The 20,756-nt window shown below is 41.6% G+C and overlaps 1 protein-coding gene across 1 annotated transcript; it reads right to left on the minus strand.

Moving 5' to 3' along the window:
• Positions 1-1,570: 1,570 nt before the first annotated feature.
• SENP2 (SUMO1/sentrin/SMT3 specific peptidase 2) lies at positions 1,571-19,951 on the minus strand. The gene is made up of 16 exons (XM_009284976.2): positions 19,910-19,951; positions 18,138-18,271; positions 17,200-17,272; positions 16,584-16,662; positions 14,386-14,530; positions 13,358-13,461; positions 10,773-10,870; positions 9,528-9,585; positions 7,750-7,813; positions 6,898-7,047; positions 5,490-5,621; positions 4,870-5,073; positions 4,694-4,773; positions 3,135-3,219; positions 2,339-2,434; positions 1,571-1,763 (listed from the first exon to the last, which is right to left on the minus strand). Exons 3-16 carry the CDS (start codon positions 17,210-17,212, stop codon positions 1,701-1,703), a joined length of 1,371 nt encoding a protein of 456 aa, XP_009283251.2. The 5' UTR covers positions 17,213-17,272; positions 18,138-18,271; positions 19,910-19,951; the 3' UTR covers positions 1,571-1,700.
• Between the last annotated feature and the right edge of the window lie 805 nt (positions 19,952-20,756).

The following is a 20,756-nucleotide window of genomic DNA, read 5'->3' on the forward strand; positions in this document are numbered from 1 at the left end:
GGACAAAACATGACAGATTGCCTTTGTAATAGTTCTCTCTTTGGAGAATCTCCTTTGATTTTGTGACGGATTAAGCTAATCGGTTTGAAAGCAAAGACTCATGCAGCTGCTGACCCGCAACACAGATAAACCACCTTATCAGCTTTCCCAGAAGAGCAGATCTTCAGGCAAGGAGCAGCGCCATGAAGGCTGACCGCACCCACAATGACAGAGGGGATGTCCCCAAAATCACCCCAGAGCTGAGGAGAGGAGATAGCTTGTCACCAGTCAGGAATCACCTTACATTATGGTAACTATGCCATTACAGAAACAACCGGACATGGTTATTTATACAAGCATTCCAACATGTGGCTTCCAAACCAGCTATAGGGCAATCTTTCCTCTGCGATGGTAAATGAAAGACCTGAAATCCCACTCCAGTTCTAGAGTGTAAGCTAAAGAAAAAAAAAAAAAAAAGAAAGAAAGGGGGAAACACCTTGTTTAAACTAATCTAGCTTGGTCTGACCATAACAGAGTGAGAATTCACACAAGCTCTTCATTTGGCAGATGCGTGGAGGCAGTACCTGTGGCAGAGGGGCAATAAGGCAGAGTAACACGTTCCAGCAACACCACTGAACCTGGCAGGACACGTGTCCATAGCCCAGCACATCGGTGCTAGCACATTTTATTCCACTTCCACAGCAGTACACTGCAATACTGCATGGAGACACCTGTATTAGCCTTAAACAGATTCCAGTACTGGACAGCCCATGTTCACCAAGCTGCACACACAGGCTTGCTTTGTCTTACTGAGAAGTCTAGTGAGTTACCCCAAAGAGAAATCTACTACTTTGGTATTATCAGGATTGTGCTTGCTCATCTTGCTGCTGAATGACATCCTGATTGCCCCTTCAGGATTTTGTGACAATCACTTAGAGGCTTTTGTGCTCCGATACTCACCCTAGCTAGAGTCTTCTTCCTCGTAGATTGTAAGTGAGCTAAAAACCACATTGAGACGTCAAACTTTTTTTCAATTAAAAAAATCACTCTATTTCATTACCAGGTAGAGTTTCATTCCAGTAAGGCTCTTATATATAACTTACATATTTATTTTAATAAAAAGAAATAAATACTTCTCTTTTCACATTAGATAACTCCTTGGAGACAGAAAAAAAAAAAACCCAAACAAACAACAAACCAACCCCAACTACAGGGGCTTCACTATGGATTTGTTACAAATCAAAAGACAGTAAATGCTTTCTTTCTATGGTCATCACAAATCCAGTTTTAGGAATCAAGTAGATCGTAGATATTCCAGAAACAGAAGACGACTCTCCTTGAGGAAACAGTAGCTAAGCACATTGTCGTTGGGAAGGTAAGTTCAGCTAACACAACTGTTACCACCACCACAGATGAGAGTCCTATTTGTCCATAACGTGGCCACGTGTGCTGTGAGGTATGAGCATCCATCCCAACGATGGAGGTTCACACCATTTGATCTTAACCGTTCCCTTGGCGAGGTCACAGCAATCGTTCTGGCTTGCACTTAAGGTGCATTAGCTAATTTCAAAGAGAGTTACCGTCTCAACTTAACTGCTTCATAGCCTAAAGAGGAAAATTTGTGTGCCTGCTGCCTTTTCAAATAAGGTATTAGAAAAGTAACTTAAATAAGAGTTAAGTCACCCCAAGGTGATCACAGTGTTACTCTAATAGTGCATGTCTCAGAGCAGCTGCTGATGGATTATTTCCCACACCATCTTCTTGCGGAAGTAAGGCATGTGATTCTGAAAAGAAAAATCCATTAAATACAAAGTCATGGCAGAAAGAGGCAGAAAATATGCATGAACACCTAGTTAATTCTTTAATGTGAAGATCCTTTTAAGAACTGTCAACACTTGCCATTTGGGTACAACATGGGTTTCACCCACCCAGCTCCTAAGAGGGTGACATGACAACCCAATAAAACCAGATGTACTTGACTACGCAACAGCTTACAAGCACTTTAACAAAAGACCACTGCATTTGAAAATAACCAGTGTCTTAACTGGTCAAAGGGTGAAACCCATTTCTCCAAAAGATACAAAGGCCAGATATCACAAACCCACTGGCTGCAGTATCTTGCCCAGGAGGAATCCCACTGATTCAACTAGGAAGCAGACACCAGACGTAAGGATGGAGAATACAGCTCTGCTCTGCTGAGGCCACTTTGAAGTTCCAACCCCAGCAATCATGCACCAAAAATGGAGAGAGGTACGAAACCTCAGCCCCTGCCCCAGACACAATTAACAGCTGCTGCATAACTTCCCTGGCTCTTGTATCTGTGCGAAAAAGTCTGGAGCTGTTTATAACCTTCACTCACCTGCGTAAAGGTTATCGGTTTGTCTCTGGAGATATAATCTGCGTATTTGCACATAAAAACCCCGCAGTCGCTTCCATTCAGTTGCTGAGGGATTTCCTAATGAATGCAAAGAAGGTGGAGAATTTTCCTCTATCTTAAAAGAAAAGCAATTTGGAAGTAGCACACATTACCCATACCAACAATATGCTAACCAGACACTCGTGAACTTCCTTGCATACTCCATTTACCACTCCCAAACACAAGGAATAGACCCAATTAACTGCACCTCATCCCTCCTCTCTGCTTCCTTTACTTGGATGTTACAATCCAAATTCTTGGCAGGCTGATAAAGGATAGCAGCCTTTCTCCCTTCAAGGTGTCTTGAGGTTTGCACAGCATCGTGTTTCTTAAATCGAGTCTTTAGATAGTGCTTTTTACTATTAACTTGTTGAGAAACATCAGCTCAAGCCTTTGCTTTGTCACATGCCAGGATTTTGCTCCAAACAAGAAGCCTACGTTCTCTGACAACAGCTAAACAAATTTTTAAATTTGACTTGCAAAATGGGGGCAAAGCCAGATTCACCTTAATGTGGCAGACTAATTAAAAAAAAGAAAGTATTCAGCCAGCAAGGAGAGGCACTGCTTAAAGATTTCGTCCCAGCACAGTTTCCTGGTCCACTTGCAGCCTGTTGTGGTACTGTAAGAACATGAGATGCTTATGGCCATTCTCTAAAGGCTTGGACTTATCAGAAAGCGTTAAGACCTTCGTGATGAGGAGTTATAGTTCACATTTCAAATCCAAGTAGTGCTCACATACATGTGACTCCATGCTGCGAAGAGTCCACTCTGAAAAAGTCAGCTCCAGATTTCTTTTTTCCCGGCTTTCTTCTTGCAGGTATTGGCTGTTTAAAACAAAACAAAATCACTCTCCATCTCCGTAATTTAGGCCAACAAAAAAAGAGCTGCTGAAGGATCACAGGGAGATGAATGGCAGGACAGTAAAATGTCAGAGGATCCTCACAGCAGCTGATTTAAGGCATTTGGAGGAAAAATCCAAAACTTAAGTTTACAAACACAGCGAGAGGCTGCGAGCTAATGGTCAGGAATGAGACCAACAATTCCAACAGAGGCTTCCAGAAAAGTGTAAGCTCATTGCTTAGTAGAGGTCAAAAAACCCCCAATCACATGTTATCAGAGGAAGAAGAAAAACCAAGCAAGGAACCATAATGCCATAATTCCATCGTGTGCCTTAATCCCACATACTGGGTGCACGTCCAGAAAAACAAATACAAAAGCTTTTGGGCTAATACCTCTGGCTGAGGAAGTTCCCAGGCCACCAGTGGCCAGAATAATACTCTTGAGGAAAAAATTATTTGATGCAGACCTGTTCTTATACCCTTTCCCAGGTATCTGCTGTTAACTGTTCAGGAGAGCACTGGACTAAACCAACACTTGGCTTATCTCTGTGGGGCTGCTCTCCTCTTGGTCTACAAAGCTATTGGACTAAGGGCTTTTACTACTTCTGCATCAGTGGCAAAGGCATCTAAGGATACTGGCTTGCACAACATAAAAAACTGTCCCTGTTACATCTGACATGTGTGCCATGTCAGCTGATATATCCGGAAAAGCTCGCTACAAGACATCTGTCTTGAATGAAAATGTCAGAAATACAAATAACACACAGTAAGGACACAAGGGTAGCCTGCTGGGGTAAGCTGGAGGGAAATACGGTGGTTTTGTTTAAAACACTGAACAGAATAGAAGAGGTATAGACAAACTGAGAAGGAGCATGTTACAGAGCTCACTACAGTAGAAAGGACGAACATTACGAGTGGGGAGGGAAAAGGTCTCAATACAAGAAAAGGATAAAAGAGCTAAGCAATAAAGAGTAAAAGTGTACGATCACAAATAGGAGTGCATATACCCTAGGACACCAACATTACTGAGTCGCAATCTGAAAGTTCTTAAAGAAGGGGGAGTTAAAAAGCTCTTGGAAAACTGTAATCCTTTTACAGTCAGGTTGGTATTTTGAAACACTTCCCTGAAATTCTTCCCTCTTGTCAACAGCCCAGTTTTACCGATTACTAACAAAGTCAGTGCATGTGTGCCACGGGGCTATCATGTATTTGACAGTGATGCTTTGTCTGTGCATATAGTGGGAAAGTGGCAGAATCCAGGCATCCAGGACCCTGGGTGGAGGGGACGATATGAGACTATGTAAGTAGTCAATGTCACATAACTCGCAGCAAGCCAATCAAAGATTTCTGTTTCGTTATCTGCAAGAAATGCGAAAACTTGCAGTTGTGTTACAGGGACAAAATCCAAAAACCTTCTCATAATTCACAACATAAAAGCAGTGACTGAACAGTTACTTACAACAAAGTTTCACAAATCTTGTCCCCTTTTTGTCCCATTGAGTCAAAGTATTTGATGGTCTTCTTTCTGACATCTATGACCTGTTATTAAAAGGTGACTGTTAGACAAAGCACAACCTTGTCTTGCTAGGTTTTTTCTCCCCATCCAATTCTAAATAAAAAGCCAGTTTGACTCACCACTAGTGCCCAGTGCACTCTCAAGTGAATGGGCACTAAGATGAGGTCCTGCTTGAAGAGATCCACACCTCTGGTCCATCTTCTTACTGCTCTGTAGCCCCCAGAAATTAGTTTGGGATAAAAGAAAGTACTAAAAGCATGGACTGCTGGATACCCTTCCTTCTTATTTCTTTCCACCAGAAGACTCATGTAGAAATTAATGACCTGTACCATAAAGAGTAAACTTGAGATGTAAAATAAGACACTAGCTTACCAAATGAAAAATACAGCAACATGTCTTTGCTGGCCACCCTTAAGTACGCAGCTGAGAGAACTCCAGCCTCAGCTGTCAGCTTTTGTTCTGAGAATTTTGCACTTGGTTACTTCTGCAGTTTGATAAAAAATGCCTGCCATCCACTCCAATAACCTAGACTAACTCCTGGAAGCTGTATTAATACAAGAAGTAAAGGAACTTCCAGAAACACTAGACCCTTAAGTACCTAAAATAAGAACTGTACAGATATTTCTAGGCTCTGCAGTGGAGGTCATCAAGTAACTTTGAAGAGACTTCTGTCCACAGTGAAGGGGTATTTTTAAATAAATGCTGAGTTAGAGTATCACTGTGCTGCAGCTAGTTTTACCTCATCATTTAGCCAGCGAAGGTTCTTTAGCGTGTGGATGTCCTCACGAGTGACCTTTAGTTTGAAGGCACTGCTCATGATTTCATCTGGCTCACCTTTGCCAAATGCAGCAATGACCTCTCTCTCCATGGCCTGAAACGAACAATTAAATGGGGAAGGACTTGTGAAACAGAGTATTGAGCATGCTAACCTGTGGGCAGCTTTCAACTGAAACAAGGCCTGTAAATTAAGCTCAGGTGAAGTTAGCAACATCACTTGTTTGTTTGTTTCATCATCCTAACTTTGAACTTTACAGCCCAGGTTTGCTTCACACAAAGGAAGCTGATATAAAACACGTGGACTAGCAAACACACTAAAGCAGCCGAAAAATGAACCGAAGTACAGCAAACACCTTTCCCACGTGATGCTGCAACTCTTGCAATACTGAGGTTTAAGCCAACCACAGTAGGCATTCTCCAAACCAAGGCAGCTAAGTCAGGAGCCTGAAAGAATTTGAAGGCGGGGGACTTCAAAGGGAACTGAAGTAACAGCAAAGGGGGAAACTGAGGCAGCTACACTGGAGTCAGGCAATCAGGAGTCCAGGTTGTGCATACAACTGGTTGTAATATGGATGTTTCCACCTAAGTCTGCTTAAGGAATGCAAATAAACCCCTAGGTCTGTTAGTATAAAATACTCTGATCTGCATGCAGTAGCAGCTCCTTCTTGGTTGAATCTGGGGTAGCAAAATAAGAAAAACATCTGGTTTCCCTTGTACTGAGCACCACTCTGTAGACTTTGTAAACTCTGGATTTGCTAGCCCTTTCCAAATCAATCCTCAATAGGCAAAAAAGGAGGTGCTCAATTAGATCAGCACGACTGCAACTCCGAAGCAGCCAAAATTCATACAAGTAGGGGAACCTGAACTCCCACTCCCTGTGGAATAGCATAACTAAGTTAACTCCTGTGACCACTGTTACATGCAGTGCAACCATGCCCAGTGTGCATACAAGACTCTGCGAGATCCTGAGGACGTACACAAGATGCTCAGGTCCCCCACAAGCAATGCAATACCATGGATCAGCAAAAGCGTATTTTTCAGGTTCTAAGAGGTAGAGCCAATATAACCGTATGAATCAGGTTAGCACTGCTCTGGGAGACTGTTGTTAAACCTGGACTAATTTTTGTCCTGGCAGCAGAAGCCCCACAAACCCTTAGGTTAGCACAACTGAAGGAGTGTGTGGAGCATATTAAATCCTTAAAACCAGCTTTATTGCTGACCCTTGCACCGTGAAGTCACAGCTGCAGACACTCGGTAAGTGCAAGTTCTTAAGATTTCAAAAAGCCTTAAGAACCACCTATAATAACTGGAGTTCCTTGCAGGTGTTTCACAGCCTTCTGTTTTGTCTAACAGACTGTCAGCTATGGTACCTCTGTGAGCGGAGAAAAGCGTTCTACTGTTTTTTCTGAGCTTGGGAATTTCTTTTCTTCCACACCAAGGGCAGATGACTTTCTGGGCAGAACAGGTGCCAGATGTAATTGGAATAATACCTCTTCTGAGATTTCAGCTCCATACTGTCTCTGTTAGACAAAAGGACATTAAGGTAGCAAGCAAGCACAGATTTGTTTGCTAGGGGATAGTGTAGAAAATCTTGCTCATGTATAAAACTGGAAGGGCTTTTGTACACACATCCAACCAGCAAACTCCAAAGTTACTTTTTATTGATGACTGCATTCCAACTGTGCACCCATGTAGTGCTGCACTCAAAACTAAACAGAGGCAGGAGAGGCAGAAAGTTAGTTTGGCTTGGACTAGCATTAAATATCCCAGCAAAGCCTCCACATGCTGAGATTGAGATTAATATTTCTGATTTCCATGATTAAAATTTTATTTTTGATCTCAATCCTGACCAGAGACGAAAGTCAAAGAGATGTACTTCCTACCTCACAAAACAAGACAAGACTAAAGATACCGCAGTCCAGCTTTGCGGGTCAACTAAGTCTGTGCACTGAAGACTTTGAAGCTATACCCAACACATTAAAGGTGAAGAATAAAAATAGTATAGCGTAGTGTGCTTACAATAGTCCAGAAACAAAATTAATGGCAGCGGGAAACCCTTTGTGATAGCGCTACTCATCAAATAATGCTCCCGCTTTCCCTGGGAAAAACAACCGGGACACATATATTATTAAGTAATGTATTTAAGTGAAGAGTGCAAAAATTTCTGATCACAAATAGCTATATTTTCCTGAAAAGTGAAATAATGAGTAACACAAGCTTACCCCTGCAATGGCTTGTTTCACTGGTCTTCCCTGTTCATGAGAGTTTTCTGCTGGTGTGTAGTACCTGCGAGGAGAGGGAGAGAGAAAGAGAGAGAGAAGTGAGCTGTATAACCGTACTGTCCCATGTAATTCTCAAGAATTCACCTTCTGGATAAGAAATGCTTTTTCAAGGCTGATTCTGACTAGAGCCTCAGTTGCACACATGAACATGTGACAACATTGTCTCAGCTTCCAGCACTATTCTTTCGTAGCAGCAAGACTGGGATAGAATGAAGAGCTGGGAGCTTTGCAAACTTTCTTCCATCTACATGTGCAAGACTCCTTTTGTTTCTCTTTATCAGTTTCATTATTTGGAAAACAGGGAAGCAACCAGCGCTTCCTCTATCAAGTGCTTTGTGATCTACTGATGATAAATACTGCACGCTAGGTGTTATACTGCAAGGTATAACATGAACATCTGCAACTATACTTGTATCCAAATATAGTTAGCTTAAGGAAACTAAGACCAGCACATTGAATTAAAAATGGGACAGCTACAGGATGTATACTTGCCTTCTATAGGCTAGTCAAGAGAGTGACTATCCCCATTTGGAGAGGATTATCATTAAAACCACGCAGACTCTGAAGAGCAAACAAATACACAGACATTAAAGTTGTCCATATATATGTCCCTTCTTCAAAAATGAGAATCTGCATTGTCACCAAAGATCCCCTTTTTCAGGAGGGAGACCTACAACAGACTCTCATTGGTATCCTACACTCATTATGCTTTAAAGGCTTTCAGTCCAGCACAGTAAGAGTAGATATCACAAGCTTTGACGAATTACTTCAGTTAGCAGCTAAATCTGCAGAAAAAGGCAAGAAAATGTTCTTTTTACTTGAACCCATTATACTCTATCAGTTATTTTATTTCCTTCTCTCCCCTTAAGCTTAGGGGAACCGGTGACAATTTAAGCACAGAAACAGTGCTGCACAGCTAAATATAGCGCTCGTGTCTAAAGAAAGGAGAAGAATAGGGACAGAATTAGCTAAAAAACAGGACTGCCACAACTGAATCTCTCTCTGCTCCCATCTATGCTTTCTCTTCTCTCATTTAAGGGAAGGTCACTGCAGAAAGATGCGTGCATCAGACTGCCATACAAAATCTCTCCCTGTAGCTGCACTTACTGCAACCAAAAAGCTATTTCCCTCAACAACACAAAGCCATCTGAACTCATAGTCCTGCCAGCTCAGACAGGCAATACAAACGAGTCCACTGGCCTCTCAAACAGGCAGACAACCCAACTGCATGCTTTCTTTTTGGTCTCATATTCAAACTCAAGGCGTCCTGTAAGTCACAAAAACTGCCTCAGTCTCACCGGGCTTTACAAGCTCTCTAATCCTTATGCTTAGGATCCTAGTTTCAAAGTGAAAGAAATGAAATGTCAGCTCATTAATGGTTTGGCAGAAAGACACTCACAAGCAAAAATGGATTCTGCAAATCCAAGGACAACTTGGTACGGCCACCACTCTCACCCTCACTGGCTTTCTTCCCACAGCGAAGGACCCAGCAAACACCACAACAGCACAACCCTGGTTGTCACACAGCACGGCTCTAGTATGGGAGCTGTGTCTGAGATGCAACTGGCTTGTGAGCAATTCCAGAGCCACAAGCTAGCTACTCCTCTTCCACAGCACTGACCATAAATACAGTTTGTCTTTTCTGGATACTATTGGAGGCTGAAAGAGACATGCACACAGAGCCAAAAGAAACAAGAACCATGATTAGAAGAGACTACCTGATCGTATCACTTCTCTGAGACCACTGTGGGCTGCAAGCATCTGCACATTTGATACCTGCACAGAAAAGCAGTAATATGAAAACAAGAAGTCAACTTTCAATTACCATCAGACATACGTAGCTCTCGGTTTCAGGGTGATAAATACAAAAAAAACTTTTAAATGACGGCTGCATGGTTAGGAAGTTTGAACTCTGGCAAACAGTTTGAACTTTGAATATCATGTGCAAGTGTATGAGAGCTGAAGCAGGGCATTTATTAAGTTTTAAATTCTAGATTGCACGCTTGACTAAACGAGTGATTTTTGCAAAACCAGATGCTCCTCCAGGCTTAGAAGAATAGCTTGTCATTTTCCATGACAAAACAAGCTTTCCCCGAATTCTAGCACCTGCTCAGAAATAATTTCAAAACCCATATGATTGCATAATAAAGTCACAGATATGTAAAAAGAAGTAATGATGAAAAATTATTTAAGTAATGAGCAGAGTAAAAAAAGACTGGGACAATATTAAATGTATACACACTAACACGTGGTATTATAACATACTCCTGGTACAAAAGAAAACAGCAATTTAACTAGCCCACTCTACAGAAGACAACTAAGGTCACCTTCAGTAGTTACATATCTTCAACTCACTAAAGATGATCTACAAAAGAAGCTAACTTGATATAAACAGTGGTACTGTGCAATCAGTTTACTTGGTTTCAAAGTTCTGCTATCATAGAAATAGTCATGTATAGCATTAAAAAGGAATTAAAGAGTAACACATAACTGCAACTGAGTTAAGTAATGGGCATCTAAGGGTATACAGTAATGTATCACCCTCCACTAGTACAAACAGCCAGATACTACGAAGTTCTCCCGTATGGTGCAGAGTTATATCTGCAGCTACAAGTATCACCGGTACAGTAACGTGTCTCAAGTACAATTTTAAACAAACTTTTGCACTTCAACAAAAACCTCACAAAGCCATAGCCAGCTATGGTTTGGGGGGAGTGTTCCCCCCTCTTTTTTTACCCCTTTCTTTCCAGAGACAGCTCATTTCATTCCAAGAGCTGACATAAGCTATACTAGCATAAACACGCTGGCTGATTTAGATTTCTTTATAAATAGAGATTAATGATACACTAGCACTGACAAATCTTTTTAGTTTAATCTATACCTTCAAGACTTGAGGAAATGGCCTGTTTTGATCTGAAGTCTACCTACAAAGTGGAACAGATATGAATCATGGGGATACTCACTGGTCCTTAGTGTCATACATGGATAGACATCTCCTCCATATTTTTGTTCTTCCAGGTGACTCACAGTCATCACTGGTTCCTTGGAGTAGGCTTGAATACTTCGGTGCAGCAAAAAACAACAGAAAAGAATCACAATTTTTATACATATGGCATTTGTTATCAGTGCATACCAATTCACTAGAAAGGATATAGTTTATTCATACACAACTGTCTACATTAGAGTTGGAAGCCATAGTTAAAGCAATAGAAATATGTAAAGTAAAATTAGGCTGTTTAATCCCTTGACAGAAACATCCCATCTCCTGCACTGGTTTCATGACAAAATGCAAAGGGTGTTTCCATTCAGAAGCTTGGCTACTTTCAGTTCAGGCATACTGAAGATACAGGAGTCAAATTTTCTGTCTCCAGAATTTCAAGAGAGACATGAATCAATCATGAAATTTGATTCCTTTACCTTTTCACCAGCAAATCAGTGGCTCTTTTGTTTTTTTCTTTAAGAAGAAAAAGTATTCTTTGCACATCCTACAAATATCTGCATTAATCTGAGGAGACCACTTTATTTTATGGGACAAGACAGCATTCATTACAACCATCCTTGACAAATTCTTTCCAATCTATTTATTAAAGATTATGCTGACGCTGAGAATGCAATGTCTACCACATACATACTTCTGGGACATTTTACTTCAGACCTGCTCTACTCTGACCTCAAGGACTACATGCTTATTAGTAGTTGTAGTGCATTAGACACATTCCACAGGAACGCTCTCTGGTTTAGCTTCGTCTGAAAGGAATCTGTTTCATATGCTCCAGGTCTGCTCTGAGATATGAGCCAAACCACAATAATCAATGACTGGGAGATTAGATGCCGAAAGCAGAGTCTTGACCCACCCTAAAATGCTATTGCCAGTGCACCTAAAATTATATGAGATACTGTTTTCCATATCATTTTCATGCACCAGAATGTTTAAATATGATACGCTGTTCTGAAGTCGTGTGTTTACATGTTTTCTAGCTGTGAACCACTGGGCGGAGACTGGGATTTTTCTAAGTCTTGGTAACAACCCATGTTTCACAACACTTAAAGGAAACTGCAAGAAAGCATGGCATTTTCTACTGTCTTACTGTATAGAAAGGCATGCTGGAACTTCAGCACCATCTTTGCATCACTACTGTACAAGGATTAGGCCCCTTCTGAACAGCTTTGAAGTGTAATTATTCCACTAAGATAATGGCTTCCATTATTTTTGTGTTTTTTACTTGTGTCACTTACTTTGTGCAATCCCTTGACACAGTTATATCAAATATAATCATCACTGGTAATATATGAATCAGAATTACACACAAGTTTCCCTTTGCAGGTTGCTTTATAAACTGGAATTCTACACACGAGTGGGATTTTGTCAATTTAGTGTACTGCAAAGAGAAAACTTCCTATAATTTGTGCAAGAAGCACTGGGGGAGGTAGAAAGGAACAGAGAAAATTCTGGCATTCCCTGTGTTTACCTTAAGTTCCACATTCTCAGATAAAACAGGATTCCTGATCAAGGAAAAACTCATCAATTGCAAACAAGAGGAAGATGAATTCTTTTTAATAGTGCTACAGAGTAACCAGTGCTGTGGATTTTTATACTAGAAGTTACACTGCCAGCACTAGAACTAGATACTACCTTTCTTAACACAGAGACAACAAAGAAGTATCAGAAAGAGAAACATATCCATATCAACAAAGGAATCTTCACCTTTAGAATATACATTCAAAGAACATTCATGCTTCATTAGAATCATAGAATCATTAAGGTTGGAAAAGACCTCTAAGATCATCAAGTCCAACCGTCACCCCAACACCACCATAACCACTAAACCATGTCCCTAAGTGCCTCATCTACACGTCTTTTAAATACCTCCAGGGACTGATCAAGGAAAAACTCATCAATTGCAAACAAGAGGAAGATGAATTCTTTTTAATAGTGCTACAGAGTAACCAGTGCTGTGGATTTTTATACTAGAAGTTACACTGCCAGCACTAGAACTAGATACTACCTTTCTTAACACAGAGACAACAAAGAAGTATCAGAAAGAGAAACATATCCATATCAACAAAGGAATCTTCACCTTTAGAATATACATTCAAAGAACATTCATGCTTCATTAGAATCATAGAATCATTAAGGTTGGAAAAGACCTCTAAGATCATCAAGTCCAACCGTCAACCCAACACCACCATAACCACTAAACCATGTCCCTAAGTGCCTCATCTACACGTCTTTTAAATACTTCCAGGGATGGTGACTCAACCACTTCCCTGGGCAGCCTGTTCCAATGTTTAACCGCTCTTTCAGTAAAGAAATTTTTCCTCATGTCCAATCTAAACCTCCCCTGGCGCAACTTGAGGCCATTTCCTCTCGTCCTTTGCAGGGAGATAAGGGGGTTGTCAGTCTTTTAAAAATTAGTTTGCCCCAACACCTGCCCTGGGACGCTGTCCAGAACCCTGACAGCAGGAAAGATTAATTCCCCTCCACTGCCATGTACAACAGCTACAAAGTTACCACCAAAAAGTTAATGGTTATTTTTCTTATAATTACTTGCAGAAGCTTGTCAGCTGTGGATTAGGGCGGCTTCTAGGATATTTTTCCTTTACCAGTTCCAAGAGCTGTTTGTATTTCTCCTTTTCTCCTCGCTGAACATCCTAGCAGAATGGAGGGAAAAAACAAACAGATTAGAATCACTGCATATGAAGCAAATGTTTGTAATCTGGGTATAGTGTGGACTGCACAGGCTGTTCCCAAAATACTGGCACATTATTCAATATTCAAGTTTACTTTAGCAGGAATTCCCACACCTTCATTTTGTGTTAGCCCTGCTCTAGGAACTTGTGTCCCACTATAAACCTCAAAATTCCTTCTGCAACTGTTTCCTCAAATGGGGGCCTCTTCTCTTCAGCTGTGGTCTGCACCTCCTGCATAATAATTCAGGCTAATACACATTCCTGTCAATATACATAATGATTGGGTGCTATGAGTCCCCAGGGTATCTTAATCATACTCCACAGCTTGCCATGGCCTGCTTCTCCAGTACATCGGTGTAAGTTATTCTCCCATGTAAGCTAGGTTTATCAGGAATTTTCCAATAGTTGCTTCAGATATTGGAAGGAAAGGACAGGGAAAGACCTCTCAGATAGTCCTGTAAGGAAGGATTATCAGCAACTGAGTGTTTTTTTGCCTACATTATGCTTTTAAAGTTGCTATGTAAAGATTACAGTTGAGCTAGGTTAATGACAAAATAGTGAAACAACTCTGCCACAAATATACACTTAGTGACAAGGCAGTACAGCTCCACTTACAAGTGAAACTGGCTGGAGGATCCTCCCCCAGTACACCATTTCCATGAAAATGGTTTAAAATTCAATCTTGTGGCAACAAAGCACTGCTCTGTTCTAAGACTTGTTGCATGTAAAGGCAAATAAAATGCTATATGCTGATTTTCCAGAAGCATTCCTGCATTAACTACACCCACTGTGCTGTTACAAACTGCCACTTCAGCGTTTACATACAGTTTTGTTATAACTGCTAAGTTGTTTCATTTCAAAAGACACCTTTCTCACCCAGCGTACCTCTTCAGCAGTACAGAAAAGCCTCCCCATTTTGCTGACTTCTGAAGTCGTGGATTCTGGCACAGTGCGCTCCTTAATCGGTGGCCTCAGTGTTAAGATGCTGTCTGGAGCAGGTTTGATGCGGTGTTTGCCATTCCTGCTTGTGCTAAAGACATCAACAGCAAAAGAAATAGTATCAAGAGAACATTCAAATATGCACCTCCTGATTCAAGCTCCACCACCAACTATTTTGTAAAGCATGTACAATGATGATGATGGAGACAGACACGAGATGCTTACAACTTTCAGATGAAGACCTGCTGTCTTCAACTGGCTAATGGGAAAATACAGAGAAGTAAAAGTGAAAATCAGAACAACTGTCTTGAATATACACTGTTGTTTGATCTGCACGTCACAACCGCACTCAGAGGCACATGTTATGTCCATGGCAGTCCAAGTCCTGAGTCAATACAGAAGATTAAAGAACCATGCAGGTATGTTATTCATACCATCCAACCCTCAGCTCTTCTAAAAGCCAGTGCACTGGCACCGAAGAGTAACTGCTGCTTGCCTCACAGAATCATTCTGGCAGAGATCTCTGGACATCATCTGGTCCAAACCCCTGCTCAAGCAGGGTCATCCACAGCAGGTTGTCCAGGTTCATGTCCAGCTGGGTTTTCAAACATCTTCAAGGACGGAGACTTTACAACCTCTGTAGGCAACCTGTGCCAGTATCTGACCACCGTCAGAGTAAAAAAGCGTTTCCTGATGTTCAGACGGAATTTTCTGGTTTTCAATTTGTGCCCATTGTCTCTTGTCCTGTCAGTGGGCACCACTGAGAAGAGTCTGGCTCCCTCCTCTTCATTCCCTCCCTTCAGATGTTTATATACATTGATGGGATCCCTCTGAGCCTTCTCTTCTCCAGGCTGAACAGTTCCAGCTCTCTCAGCCTCTTCTCACAGGAGAGATGCTCCAGTCCCTTAATCATCCTTGTGGCTCTTCACTGGACTTGCTCCAGTAAGTCCACATCTTCCTTGTGCGGGGGAGCCCAGCACTGGACACAGCACTCCAGAGGTGGCCTGAGTAGACAGGAAGGATGACCTCCCTCGACCAGCTGGCAACACTATTCCTAAGGCAGCCCAGGATGCTGTTGGCCTTTGCCACGAGGATGTATCACTGGTTCATGGTCAGCTTGTTGTCCATCAAGACCTCCTTCTCTGCAGAGCTGCCTTCCAGCTGGTCAGCCCCCAGCATGTACTGCTGCATGGAGTTGTTCCTCCCCACTTGCAGGGCTTTGCATTTCTGCTTGTTGAACTTCATGAACTCTCTGCCCAGTTCTCCAGCCTGTCCAATTCTCCAGCCTGTCCAGGTCCCTCTGGATGGCAGCACACCCATCGGGTGCATCAGTCACTCCTCCCAGTTTTCTATCACCTGTGAACTTGCTGAGGGTGCACTCTGTCCCATCGTTCAGGTCATTAATGAAGATGTTAAATAGCGCTGGCCCCAATACTGATCCCTGGGGTACACCACTACTGACTGGCCTCCAATCAGACTTTGCAACTTTGTCCCCATAGCACCTCCAAGCTGCGGTATACACAAGACTATCAATTCAATTTTGACACTGGAAGGCAAAGAGTAGCATCAAATCACGTCATGACCCATTCCCTCCTCCTTCCAGCTATTTCTGACTCTGAGGTAAGTGTACAAACAGTGCCTTAGCATCCCCCAAACAATAATTCAAAACAAATGCAATGTAAAGGCTAGTCCTTTTATCAAATCAGGAACTATTTTATGCCAAACATCATGGAGGTTTTTTTGAGAAGGTTGTCGGGTTTTTTGTTGTTGTTTTTTTAAAACAACAACTTATTTTTTCCTGTCAAATTAACTATGTAGGACCTTTTCACAAGCATTCCTGGTCCCAGCCTCTTCTCAAGTTCAACACTTCCTCCTACCACAGACCTTTAATCTTTATCTAATCTCCCGTGTCTATGAAGTACCTGGATTTAAAGAAAAAGTTTAAAGTTGGTTGGAGGAAAAAAAAAAAAGCAGTTGGAGACCTCCCTTTGTATAGCACCCTGGAGGAGTTCCAGAATACCTTGGAAAAATATTATTATGTGGACACAGATACAAGCGTTAGGCAACACAGAGGAAGTTCCAAGAATGAAAGTGAAAGACAGCAAACCTTTCAGAGAAGTCAAAGAAAACAGAAGGATTTTTACCTCAGACACGGAATTGTCTTGTGAGAAAGGGATAGTGTTTCCTTTTTCAAGCAAGTATTGGTTCCACAAGGCATTTTATCTACAAGAGAAAAGCATAAGCCATCAGTAACTATAAAAGGAAACTAAAGAGTTTTATGAGTTTACTGTAAACAGCTTCACCAAAGATAAATTATTTTCATTTTCTCTCTTACATCATAACATTATTTGTGTTATGTTACTTTAGGATATTTTCAGATTTTCATACTGGCAACTACAGAAAGTTGTGCACACAAGGTATTGCTAGCCTAAACCTGAAATAAAAAAGGGTTATCAGGATCTACTACCTAAAATTAGCATTTAAAACAATTTACTTCTGGCAAGCTAACAGTGGACACATCAGAACTGAAGGACTGCATCCAAGGCAGCTCTTGTACTGAGATGACAAGATAAACGTCCGGCCCCAATCCAGAAGCAATGGAAGGGTGCAGGGAAGAAACAGAGTTCACGCTCAAGTATTCCTAGATGCTACCTAGATGTTGTGCCTGCAATAATCTGTACATAAGCCTAGGGGTAGAGCTGCACAGTACACAAGATAGGGTGAGAAAGAAACGAGTTAATAACTTGATGTCAGCCTTACCAATTTGTAGCATTTCTATTTCTACCGCAGAACCTGTTGGTCTTTTAGATGAACGGTCAGCAGTGGACTGAGTCTTAAATCAAAACAAAAAAAGTACCAACATGAGTATAACCTGAATGTGAATCCAAGCAAACAAACTTCCTGAAATTTAGTCAGCTCTATTAGGACTTGGGGACCATGATTTGCTGGTTCAGATTGTAGCAGAATGCAAATCTTTGCAGGATCTCTGACAAGTACACTTCAATTTTTTTTTAATACAGGCTCTCATACGTGCAGTGATTAAAACAATACAAGCTCATTGCTGAGTTCTCTTCAGTCAGCTCCTAAACATTCCAAAGTGTGACAGTTTAGCCCCTGAAAAATATATTTTGTACAAATAAGAGTTAACAACTCTCTCTGGAACGAATAATTAGAGCGTGACAGTTTCTTGTATCTCTTATCCTATGGGGCAATAAGAAAAATAACACTACACCTTTGAACCAAACTATGGAGTCACGCAGTTCATGACTCATTTTTACAGAGTCAAAGTTCTACAGGAATCCTCTCCTGGACTGGTGGACAACGAACCTAGCAGAAAGAGGTTTATCCAGAGGAAGAATGCAGTTTTTCTTGTACTGTAATGTATTTTGACTCCTTAACTACAAGCTTGAGAAAGAGAGTAACAGTTAACAAACACACTAAAACTATCAACTGGAACAATTGTAAAGTATCTGGAAGACAACAAACATTTAGCTCCTTCCTCAGCCACAAGTGCTAGAGCAGAGTCCGCAAACTTGAGTAAGGCAAACCCAGCACACAAGAGCTGCCTGCTATAAATGGAAAAGAAGAACCTACTGCTGTACAGGCTCAGAGCAGGCCCAACTTCAAGATGCATTAGGGAGAGCCACTTCCTCTTTCATCTTCCACAGATTCTACCTACTTTCAAAATTCTTGCTAACCTCTTCCGCAGACTCTGTGATTGGAGCGGCATTGCTGACTGAAGCCTTCTGGCGTTCACTTGTTGTCTTGGCTGGCAACTTCACCACAGCAGAAACTTCTTCAACTTTCTCTTTACACTCAGATATGGCGTAATCTAAAAAACAAAGACCGGCCATATGAGAACATGATTTAAAAGGGGATTAGGATTTCTATTTGCATTAAAGCCCATCTCCTTAATCCCACCTAAAGCAGTGTAACTCATTTCAAGTTACACACCCTTCTGCTAACAGCAGTTGGTAGTGACATTTGTATTAGTTGGCTCACTGCACAGTCCTTCAGAGCCAGAGCTCAAAGACTAACCCGTGAGTCTGCCAGCCAGATCTGCAAAAACACCCTACTTTTGGGAACATTCCCTGTTTCCAGAGAAGCAGCACAGGGTGCAATTTATCCTCCTCATCCCCTCCATGCATGCATGTACTCTTCCAGTTTATTACGTGTCACTCTTGTCTAGTTGAGAGAAGCTGCTCACTGCGGTCTAGAAATCAAAGCTACCCAAGCCTGTTCTTTTCAGTATTAAAGAAGCAGAGACATGCAAGGCCTCAGATAGTATTGCCAGACATCAGCAAGCCAGGGCTGTCTAATAAGGGGCTGTGTTAGAGATTAAATCATATTAGACAACAGCATTTGTTTGAAGATAAGAGAACGGTATTTTAGCAGACAAGGGCATAGATGGTACCACGTTCTTAGAAGCAGATTTGGCCTACTTACTAAGACGTGGGAATTGTTCCTACCAAGAGTTGGTCACGTTGCTAAAAGGAGGAGGGATAGGGGAGCAAGACATCAATTTGACATATTTTTCAATTGTTTTATGGTCTTAAGTCTGAAAAGCACACTAACAGTTCAGCAGCCCCTACCATTAAATAAAGGGTAGCATCTTTTGCCAAGCAGTAACTAGGAAGCGCCACATCTCCCCATAGAACTTGTGCTAGGAAATGTCGTACAGCCTAAAAAGCATCGTTTCTCCCTCTTTATCAGTAAAGATGGAAAAGGGGAAATGTCCATCTCAAATCATGACCAATGCAGCTGGCATCCAGAGGCACCGACATGGCTGCAGGCAGATACATAATTTTACCCTTAAACACTCTGTGGAGCAGGTATCAGAGAAAGCCTCACCGAAGACAGAACTTCTCTATCCCACTGTTCTCTCCTATGCCTGGCCTCTGCTGCATCTCCAGCCTTCTTTACTCATCCTTCCTCTACCTCTTCAAAATGCACATGCCAAAACTTTCAGATTCAGACTAAACTGACTCTTCTGTTTTCAGTTCAGCTTTCCCCCCCCCCCAACCTCATTAGCTCACAGAAATACCATTTTTCTCTGCCTGCCATCAGTTTAAAGTTACCTTTCTTCATATCCCAGATTTCTCATGAGACATATGAGTATTTTGAACTAACAGAGGTACATCATGAATATAAATAGGAGGGAGCACACAGCTTTGATTTAAAATACTCATTCTGCTGACATGCATGTGCCCACTGCCAGAGACCTGTGATATCTTCTGCTGGCAGTAAAAGTATTGTGCCCTGCCACAGGCAACACAGATAACATCATATATAGGGCTAGGCCCAATGATACACCCTCAGGTCACTGGCTACACAGATGGCCACAAGGAAAGAACGGCTTGAAAAGCCACGGTTTCAGCAATAATGCTGCAGTACAAAGGCCGGAGTTTCCTAAGGTACATGAAACCTGAGAAAAATCAGGCATCTTAAATACTTCTGTAATGTGCAATACCTGATCTTTGCTTTTTCGCTCGAGCCTGGTCAGGATCTTCCACAGGTGGCCGAACACTGAGGAAAGAACACACAGAACGGTGTTTTGCTTCAGGTAAGGTAACAGGTAAGCTTCTAAGAGAACAGGTAAGCTTCTAACAGGCTGACTTCCCTTCACAGGGCCTGAACTTCCAAAGTTAGTTTTCATATCCCGAAGGTCTCCCCCTCCAAGCGCCCCTGGGATCATCTCAGACACACACACCCAACTGCCAGGGCTGAGCATCTCTCATCAACACCCCCCACCTCTCCCAGTCAACGGACCGCTCACAGACAGCTAATTATCCCACTAAAGCATATTAGGCCTCTTTTTTTCGTTCCATTAATGCTTCCTAACGTTTTACATTTGTTCCTATCACTAAAAAAAAACGCTTAAGTTAATATGTAAAGTTTTCCTCTTTCCTCAAGGAAAGAAGCATACCAGAGATTACTAAGCCATCTAAGTTCATAAGTCACTACACTGAGCTGCAAAGAAAAGTCTAAGTAGGACAGGAAATAAAAGGTGGGAAAGCAACTCATGCATACACTTAAATAACTTACTACTAAATCAGTGCTTGTGAACTAGTTCTTGAAATAATTCTTAGCTGCACCCTTTCTTACAAAGTATAAGTCCAAGTATTATATCAGTTGATAACAATGATAAAATTTAGTAAAAAATTTTACTTTGGGAACAGAGCGCAAAGGTTGTTCCTAGTTTGTTTTTTTTTTTCCATTTGCCTCCAAAAATGCCATGAGACAGCAAGGATTCTTTGAAGAATTCTTTGGTCTTCCTTAAACACAATAATTTCTTTTTAACTGTTATGCTCCCAAAC

This window comes from Aptenodytes forsteri, unplaced genomic scaffold (assembly GCF_000699145.1).
Source record: "Aptenodytes forsteri isolate BGI_AS27 unplaced genomic scaffold, ASM69914v1 Scaffold679, whole genome shotgun sequence".
NCBI lineage: Eukaryota > Metazoa > Chordata > Aves > Sphenisciformes > Spheniscidae > Aptenodytes > Aptenodytes forsteri.

Coding starts and splice junctions, on each gene's coding strand:
- SENP2 (XM_009284976.2), bottom strand. Junction 10,871..13,357: donor CAGCTGACAAGCTTCTGCAA/GTAATTATAAGA, acceptor GCTGCACCGAAG/TATTCAAGCCTACTCCAAGG. Junction 4,774..4,869: donor GAGTGCACTGGGCACTAGTG/GTGAGTCAAACT, acceptor TTTTAATAACAG/GTCATAGATGTCAGAAAGAA.